The 10,266-nt window shown below is 37.4% G+C and overlaps 1 protein-coding gene across 1 annotated transcript in view; it reads right to left on the reverse strand.

Moving 5' to 3' along the window:
- Positions 1-271: 271 nt before the first annotated feature.
- Positions 272-10,266, reverse strand: part of LOC123770544 (protein no-on-transient A) — a 51,544-nt gene continuing 41,549 nt past the window's right edge. The window contains exons 5-8 of the mRNA XM_045762555.2: positions 5,670-5,786; positions 4,176-4,351; positions 2,548-2,621; positions 272-1,914 (exon numbers count right to left, since the gene is read on the reverse strand). Of these exons, the coding sequence (XP_045618511.1) occupies positions 1,585-1,914; positions 2,548-2,621; positions 4,176-4,351; positions 5,670-5,786 (697 nt within the window). The 3' untranslated portion in view covers positions 272-1,584. The remainder of the gene's footprint in view (positions 1,915-2,547; positions 2,622-4,175; positions 4,352-5,669; positions 5,787-10,266) is intronic.

Raw genomic sequence — 10,266 nt, forward strand, 5'->3', positions numbered from 1 at the left:
AAGAGGCAATGTTCAAATTAAAGAACAGTGGAAGAGGACATAATTGGATACTGGAAGCACATTTAAGTCGGTCGTAAATAAGTGCAACGAACTGAACGAAGAAGCTGTCAAAAATTCCCTACACAGCTTAAAAATATAAATATACTTAAAGAGGAGAGAGAAAAAAGTTAGTGTAGGCTTAAGCTAGGCCTTAATGTCAGATGCTCCACCCTGCTTGTAGACCTAGGCAAGTGTTGTACAGTACATACATTGGGAAATGGAAATGCAGACAAAAAAAATGATATTTATTTAGCAATATGTGGAACACCATAGTTGTTGCTAGATGTACTGCCAATTCAAGAGATTCATAAAAAAAATCATTTTGTCAAGTATGCATATATATATGCATGTATGTATATATGCATATATATATACACTACTACATGGCATTTTGTCCTATGGAATTTTACAAAAGAACGTACAAAGGTTTGTACTGGACAAGGTACTATGCAACTTAGACATGTGCCCCGGGTTATTACCTAAAGTTAACCTCTACCTTAGTTTCTTCAATTATTATATGACAAAAATCCCTTTCTAATACATGTACTGCAATCTTATATTTCTCCCATCCTGAGATAAATGTCAACATTAGCTATCCTCAAAGACTACCACAAATAATTTTAACTTAATACAATATAACATGCACTGAGCCATTCAATAATTCATCAAGCTCACGTGTGTGCCTGTTTATGTTCAATGTGTTCAACAAAAGAACATAATTGCTCAATTATGCATTATATCAATCGTCCTCACTCGAGACACCAATATTTTCTGCCAAGTTAGTAATATTGGAGTGTTACATCCCCTAAAAACTAGCAAAAAATACTTTCTTGCTATCCATTTCTGGGTAATGGAGTGTTCAAGCATCAATGTTACCAAACTAAACACACTGACATAACAGCCTTCAACATGTAATGGTAATTGTTTAAGCAATACTTAATATATAAACAAGACTTTGTTGCAGCTTAGCATTCAACGGTCATTTGGTAATCATCTGCAATTTCATGAACGCTAAGTAAGAGTACATGTTCAAGTTGAGAAAATAAATCAAAATTGAACTATTTAGCAATTTACAATTATGTAAAAAATATAAAATTTAAAAAATTAAAAATATATGAACTTACATGGCAATATTGCATGCAGGTGACACTATTATTCTGATTCCTCAGTGGCATTTCTCTGAAAACACAGATCTGAAAAAATCTGGCCAAAATGCACTTGTTCTATGCAATGGATAATACTTAAAATTCTAAGCACTTCCAGTTTTGCTCAATTGTTTCACCTTTGAATCTTTAACTGTTGAAATTATTTTTATGAAATCATGACAATGTTTATCATTGTTGTACACAAGCCCTTCAATAAATAGCAAGTGCAATAAAAATAAAGAGAAACATTACCACCTCATTTATTGGTTCCCAGAAGTAATCACAATGTCACTACAATTACATGCTTATTCTCTAAAGCAGTTTATAAATGTAAGAACATCATTGACACATATGATCAGCAAGGTTTAAAAAAAAACAAAAAACTGTCAAAGATGTTAACTCAGTATCTCCCTCGCTTCATTTCAGATTCGTCAGATGTTGCCCCGGGTCCTGCTGCTGCCGCTGGCCCTCCGGCAGCTACTTGTGCCGATGCTGCTGGAGCCTCTCTCTTAGTTCCCTGTTGCTGGAACTGTTCCTCTTGTGCGTTACCACCTTGTTGATAGCCAGCATTGCGCATAGCTTGATACCGCTCCTCCTGTAAGGCTTGCTGATACCGTTCCTCTTGCATTCTCTGATAACGTTCTTCCTGCATGGCTTGCTGATATCGTTCATCCCGTGAAGCATCGTAGCGTTCTCCATAGCGTTCATCCTGTGATCCCTGATAACGATCCTGTCAAAAAATAATTACAAATTAAATTGACACTCTTTGATTATAACTTATAAAAATTGACCTGAATACACCAGATGTGCATTTCATTCTCATAACGCAAAAAAATAACAAGATCCAAATAATAATAATCATTCTAATTACAAGAGCATTCCCATTATTCGTGTACAAAATGATCAATCAAGTTCCAGGATATGTGATATTCACTCCCCCTTAGCCTAGTTACCCTAGCTCTAGGTAACATGACTCGGTGCATCATCTCCCAAAGGCCTGGCTTAACGACAGTTTTGCTCACAGTACTACTCAAGGACCCCACTCAAAATATAATTACGGCATTTAAAGTTAAAATTTTGTTTTGGCAATGAGGAATGACATTACAATAAGACAATTAAATGCAAATATGGAGAGAAAAATAAATATGGAAGGCACACACTTGAATGCCAAGTTATTCACAATGAGAATCACAGCAACATGAAGTCTATGAATATAGAATCTGTACAACAAATGGGTTGGTTTGCAGCCTCAATATTTATTCATGAAAGTTTAATTATGCACACATGAATATGAAAAGGTACTAGCATTTAATATTTTAATTATTTATTCTTAAGATAAGGAACAACAAAATTAAGACAATACCATTCCATAGCCTCCCTGGCGCCCGTACAGCGATCTCCCGAGCTGCATTGCCTCTTGTTCACGTGCCATCAACTCTGCAAAGTTATTACCATGTTAATATTTGGTATATACATTCCCACTAATTTAATACACAGCATATACAACTGTTGGACATTACTAAACAAACCATTCTATATTACTCAGTACATCAATCTTCGTGTAATTCATTAGTTAAGGCAGAAACAAATGTGCTGTTTCTTTCACCGTGATGTCCCTGTTCACCTAGCAGAAAATAGGTACCCGAGTTAGATGGCTGCTATCTGCTGCTTCCTGGGAATGTGTGTGTGTAAGGCAGTTCTGCAGGCACAAATAATAATATACACATGAACATGGAAAGTACACTGGAGAGAACACAAATTCTGTGTGTGTGTTTGAGGCCATGGGTCCCCATCTTTCAGGCAGAGGTGGTAACCAGAGGTGGTTACCTCTCTCTTATTCAAGTTATTACTTTTCAAACATTCAATATATACATAATATAGGAGATACCACCTCTGGTTGTCTCTGGCTGTGTTGTATGGTGACATACAACACCACAAACACAACCGGAGGTGGTATAAATACTACAGTATTTATACTTTATATTATATATACAGTATTTATACTGTATATTTGTATAAATACTTCAGTATTTATACAAATATTTTTCCATATTAAATAGGGGGGTTACCACCTCTGCCTGAAAGATGGGGACCCATGGCCTCAAACACACACACAGAATTTGTGTTCTCTCCAGTGTACTTTCCATGTTCATGTGTATATTATTATTTGTGCCTGCAGAACTGCCTTACACACACACATCCCCAGGAAGCAGCAGATAGCAGCCATCTAACTCGGGTACCTATTTTCTGCTAGGTGAACAGGGACATCACGGTGAAAGAAACAGCACATTTGTTTCTGCCTTAACTGGGAATCAAACTTGGGCCCTTAGGACTACGACCCCAGTACGCTGTCCACTTAGCCGTGAGCCCCCCCCCCCCAAAATAAGCACACTTTACAAGAGGGTGTGTGTATGTGCATTCTATAGAATACATAAGAAGTATTCAAGAATACCTCTGTTTTATATGGTATTCTCTGGAATTGTATCTGGATTTCTGGAAACCTCATTTTACACAAGAACAAATCCACAAGAGCCTTGATGAGGGTTGGAACCTTCGCACAAGATGTTCCCACAAACACTTTGGAACTGTTCATCGTGTTTCACACATTTTTCTCATTCTCTGTGAATATGTTCCCCATTCTCAATCTCAGGATTTTATCATTTACGTGCAACTTGCCTTTAATAAATTTATAGAAAACAGGCAGGAATGACTTTCTATAGCTGCTGTCCAAGGGTTAATGCCCATGTTACCTCGAAGAGACATTCAAGACCAACGTGAAACAGGACCCAGTGTACCACCCCATCTGAGTGGTGCACCATCCCCACAGGACTATTACTTGACTAGTGCACCCAGGCACTGTACACATTGATCTCTTGGTTGCTGGATTCACACTGCTTTTGTTGAGCCATTTGCCAATGCATGACTGCATGCAATTACAGTCGGGAAAAAGCAATATTCCACAGCCAATAAAGTATCACATTACAGTCTTACCTCTTCTCAACTTCTCCGTCTCATGCTCGTGCTTCACAATAGCCAGTCGTCTTTCCAGCTGTTCCATCTCTGCTTGCAGGTCAGACTCTAGCAACAATTTCTTTTCCTTGTACATTTCATACAGACGCTTCCAACGAATTCCATATTCATATTCGAAGGAGTTTCGATCAGCAAATCTGTTGAAACGATATTTAACCTTTAGAATACAGTGCATAAGTTACTAAAGTTACTTTTTATGAGATGCTGCTTTCCAAATTCAAAATATGGATTACACTACAGTATATGGGAAAAAAAGTTAAAAAATTCTATGCACATTCTTAGGTTTATAGAATTTCATCTTAAATTAAAATCTTATCTCTCTCAAATTAGGATAAAGCTACCCTTATGTTTATTGTCTTACAAAAGTTAAGGAAAATAATACATCAATATAGATGACTGAAGAATACAAAAAATTATTTAATTTACTTTGCTAAAATATTTTTTGGATAAGATGGCACATATTGAAAATGTTTTCTAATATACATGTACAGTATATTCAGTTTTATCTTTTATCAGTTAAAAACAGCCATATTAATTAAAAATATTAGCAACAAGAACAACCCAATTCTTGCCAACGACGTGTTAAAAATGTCAATTGATATGATGTGCCTTTTAAGGGTTAACAAAACTTAAATTTCCTAATAAGAGTAAATAAAAGTAAAGCTTTTAAAAAACTGCCTATTGCAATGAGGGCAACTTTGAGAGTATTCATGCAGGCGGGTGGCAAGGGTTAGAAAAAGAAAAGATGGTGCAATTATTGAATGTGCATAGATTATAACTATTGTGCACAATGCAGGCGATGAGTCACAATAACGTGGCTGAAGTATGTTGACCAGACCACACACTAGAGGTTGAAGGGACGACGACGTTTCGGTCCGTCCTGGACCATTCTCATTCCATCCTCAAGTCGATTGTGAGAATCGACTTGAGAATGGTCCAGGACGGACCGAAACGTCGTCGTCCCTTCAACTTCTAGTGTGTGGTCTGGTCAATATTGTGTACAATTATAATTGCACAAGTCTTGCAAATATAGTTTTAAGTACAGTATATGGTAGTGGTAATGATTATGTAGATTGTGGTTTTGGGCAACAGTGGTATAGAGCCATTGTGATGATGATGGGGCACTGCAGGTGTGGTGGTGGTGGGCAGGGTTTAACTTTAACCAGCCAATAAGTGAGAAATGGGATTACAATAACAAAGGGAACGACATGTAAAAAATTATTCGTTACTAATAATAACAGACAAAATGCTATGAAAGAATCAAAAGAATGTGATGTATGTGAATAAATTTGAGTGTATGTTGGCAAGTCTAGGAATGCGGGTTCGATCCCATCGATGGCCTCAATATTTACCCAGTGTTATGTAATTCATCCATGACAAGGTACAGTATTTGAAGAGGAGGAAATGAGAAGGAGATTAAGAAAAATATCTATCCTGCAATTTAATGATAATCACCTGGGGCCCTCCTTGCGTTCCTGCTTGTACTGCTCATTCTTATGCATGGAACTCTCAGGTTGGCCTTCTTCCTCATCCCGAGCCTCAAGGGGCTCGACAATTACAGGACGCAGAGCACTGAAAATAATATTGAAATAACACAATCCCTATTTTCAAAAACACTAAGAGGATAGGTGACCAAAAAGTGACAAAAATTAGCAACATTTTAATAAATTCATCTTAGCACGAAGGGCCAAACCTTGACATCGTTTGTAACAAGAATTTTTTCAGCTGCACACATTTGGGTGCAAGCAAACGACAATGATTAATGTACACTTGCCTGTAACTGTATAAATAACTGATGACGCAGTATTAGGAATATGTGATATTCCAGGTGGTTTTATTTACGAATTGTACAAACCGATCCCTAAGTTATTAACGAATTATGCAAACCAATTCCTAAGTAATTTACGAATTATGTGAACCAATAAAAATAATTTAAAAGCGTGAAAATTATACCCACTATATTCAACGCCCTAATTAGCATAACACCACATACATCTTATATATCAGTGACCCAAAATTATCAAAAGGTAAAAACCAACTTTTGTACATGAAACTTAGGTTGAAAACATCACCTATTTAAAAGTGGTGTATCTGTAGAACATATGGTTTTTAGTTATCATTCGCAAGACACCCACAAGATGGTTCACACGTCTTCTCTGCATACTCTATGAACCTACAACTTGCGCTGAAAATTAGAACTACCCCAAATCAAACTTAAAAAATTTACTAGGTATCCATGGACAGTTTACAAATAAAATGTTTGTACCTTGAATTACATTTATACCCCATGAAGCTATAAATTATGAGTATTAAAGTAAACACCAACTTGCCGTTCATAAATGTTAGGTACAAATGTACTATTGACCATATGGGTGCCAACAGCAATATGCAACTATGAACATGTATAGTGTATCAGGCCATTACCAATCCACTGCAGAATAAAGTCTCCTCATTACCAAATGCTTCACAAGAGATCACCAACAATTATTTAACCTTCACACTGCAAACATTTTTTAAAATTATATCACACATTTTTTAGGATGTCGAAAAGCATAATATCCCATTAAAAAAGTATTTTCTTCAAATCTTGTGAATAAAATGCCTTTATGGATGATAACTATCCAAAACAAAGCAGCAGAAATGCAAAAACAGCCCCAGGAAATATACTGTACAATGATCACCAATAGTAGTCTAAGAATTAAGAAACCTAAATATTGTATCTATGCCATTAGATACTATATAGTTACAGGTACCACTAACAGGTACAGGTACCACTAACATGTCAGTGTTGCATCTGATCCAAAATATCAGATGGTTACAATAATCATAACCAATATTTTCCTTAGGGTTTAAGCTGGTACAGTATTGGCAGCATCACACGTAGAAACACCATACTCAAATGTACTCAAGACCTCAATAAACACGAAGAAAACATAAGCTCCGATACATTAACAATCTTATGATTATTTAAAGGGATCAATGAGAAAAAATTAATGGTTGTCCGAATATTTGAAAACTAACGAAGTGTGAAACCCAGCTAATAAGGGTGTGAGCAATACGAGGCAGATTTCAAATACAGTACCATATTTGAGTACCTATCTTTAACTACAATTATAAAAACCACACAGTAACTACACTGAGATACAAGCAAGCCCAGCTCAAAGTAATTTCTAAGCATGTAAGTAGCCATCAAAGTACATTTAATGATCCCAAATCCTGATAGGAAATATTCAATTTTAGTTTGTTTGCTTCTACACTTGAAAGGAGTCAAATGAGATGGCATCCATGACCCTGTTCCAATGTTAGACACTATCTCCTAAAGGTATACATGATGTCTTATGGCAACCCCAACAACACTGTCGAGTCAAGTTTGGCAAACCCCATCACAGCCAATTCATTGTCCTGGGAGTATTTGATTTAGCAAGTGGCTGAACAAAAAACATTTACATTTTCTCCAGTTGTGTGACCACGAATTGCTTCAGCGTATGGAGGTAGAATTTCCTATTCACGGTGCACTTAGTGAAAGACAAAGTAATACTTCCAGCATTGGGGTTACCGTGGCATTTATGAATCTGACAAACCTACATGACAACCATGTGATGAAACTGAATATTGAGGCTGCAATAAAATCATGGCCTGTCAATATTGAGCATACTAAGAGGTAATCAGAGGCACAAGTTCAATTCTCTCATACAGCCTCAATATTCATCCTTATAAATCTGTCTCCTCACCTCTCCTATTACAACAGATGTGTGTTTCCGAGACTTGTGAGCTTTGAGGGCAGAAGTGAATAAACTTTGATAAGGGCTCATAAGTGAGCAATCAAGGGAGGATGTGTGCGCGCACAAGGACTTGCAGGAGACAAATCACAAAGATGCTTCAGGACGGCTGGGTTGTCACCACATCCAGCCCAATATGCAGTGAAGCAAATTACTTTTTATGGTAAACAATTTCTGCTGTAATTCTAAACTAGCGAAGGTAGAGGGTAAATGGGAATAACATATAAGACAAAGTAAATAAAATGTAAAGAAACAATTTTAATAATTACAGAGGGCTAGCACTCATAAAAGGAGAAAAGTGGAAGGGTTTTAGGCCAGGAAGAAAGTGGTGCTTTGAAGGGGTTGTGTGCAATTAATGCTCTTGCACTCCCTAGAGCTGTCTACAACCACCAAAAAGGTCATTGAGCAGATGGTGGCATGCCGAATGTGAAAACTAATAATCATTTAACACTTTCGCACCTCAGGCGTGAGCCCGCCAAACTTCCCCCTCATGCTCCTAGCCTTTCGGGCGAGCGTGCGGCGACACTGAAATGTGTGTACTGTACTCTTCGGTTTTCTCATCTCGATTTTCATTGTACGTATTTCATTTCGGTACCAAATTGTTCGCAATAGAATGCTTTAAAGAGATATATGCATATTATGTCCCAAAGCCCTGTGTGACACCCAGACTAAGCACAAAAATGCAGCGAGTGAGAAACAGCGATAAAATGTGTTTAGTCTTTTCAGTTTTTCCACCTCAATTCTCGTGCTACAGCGTTCCTTTTTGGTATCAATGTGTTCGCAATAAATTTCCCTATACAGACATTTGCATATAAAGTAAAAGAAAAATGGCACGCCCCACCCGCAACAACGTGGGAATCGCCAAAGCGTTACCTGTTAGCATTCCTATATTGGCACACCCGCAACACACCTACAGAAATGTGTATAATCTTTTCAGGTTTACCATCAATTTTCGTGTTACGTCGTTCATTTTAGTATCAAAGTTGTTCGCAATAGAATGCTCTAAAGAGATATATGCATATAATGTCCAAAAGCCCTGCATGACACCCGCACCGAGCAAAAAAATCTGGCAATTGTTAGCCGAGTGCGAAACAATGATAAAACGTGTATAGTCTTTTCAGTTTTTTCACCTCCTTTCTCGTGCTACAGCGTTCATTTTGGTATCAACGTGTTCGCAATAAATTCCCCTACCCGGACACATGCATCTAATGTAAAAAAAAAAAAAAAAAAAAAAGCGCACCCAACCTGCAAAAAGCGTGGGAAGTCACTGAAGTGTTACCCGTTAGAGTATACCCTTTGGCACACCCATAAAACCCAAATAGAAAAGTCTATAACTTTTCTGTTCGATACCATAAATTTTCATGTTACCATCGTTCATTTTGGTATCAAATTGTTAGCAATAAAATGCTCTAAAGGGATATATATGAATATAAGGCCAAATTGAAGAACAACATTTCTAATGCACGCACATGCCATGCACGTTTTGGTATCATTAGATTTCTCAATCTCCAATTCATCCTCACCTGCTGTCTCCATATCAAAGATTTCACTATCTACATCTATCTGTTTCTTCAGTCTCAATATCTGAATTCTTCCACTATGGCCTGGAACTTTGTTGGTGCGAGCCTTACTTTACTTGGCTGTACTTTTGGTGAACCCTACTTATCATTCCTGGCCGATTCTTTGGCTCCTTTCAACTTGGAACTGCTCTGTTCTTGATCACGATCCATCTTATAGTGTATATAGTGTGGTTAAAGGTGCTGGAATAAATATAACCGAGGATAATAGCCGGAACGTTCACAAGTTTTGGACGCAGGAGGAGGGCGTAGAGGTCACAAGCGTGGTCACAAACAATAGGCCCATCGCATGGGACACCGACCCAGGATGCCATGTGACATATGGACGAAAATGGGAAGCCAATGGCGCTCATTTTGAAACTAGTCCCAGATTGATCGGATAAAAATTAGAATTTTAAATTTTTTTAATTAGGGACGTGACATGCATCCCTGGCTAGCAAACGTGGGGAAAATAACTGACGTATAGCCGTTCCTACGTGCACGAAAGTGTTAAGATCTGTAACTATTCACTGCAGAGTTGGTAGTTTATGACATTAAATTAGCTTCACTTGACAAAAATATTTTTCACGAATGTAAGTACATTAATCACCACCACCACCAAAAGTTTTGCAATGCCAAATATGCTTCAGCTGGCTCAGTTACCTATCAGTAACCAAAATGATCATGCTTTTCTTACATTACATTTAAGTTGCTTAC

The sequence above is a fragment of the Procambarus clarkii genome, chromosome 14 (assembly GCF_040958095.1).
Source record: "Procambarus clarkii isolate CNS0578487 chromosome 14, FALCON_Pclarkii_2.0, whole genome shotgun sequence".
In the NCBI taxonomy this organism is placed as follows: Eukaryota; Metazoa; Arthropoda; class Malacostraca; order Decapoda; family Cambaridae; genus Procambarus; species Procambarus clarkii.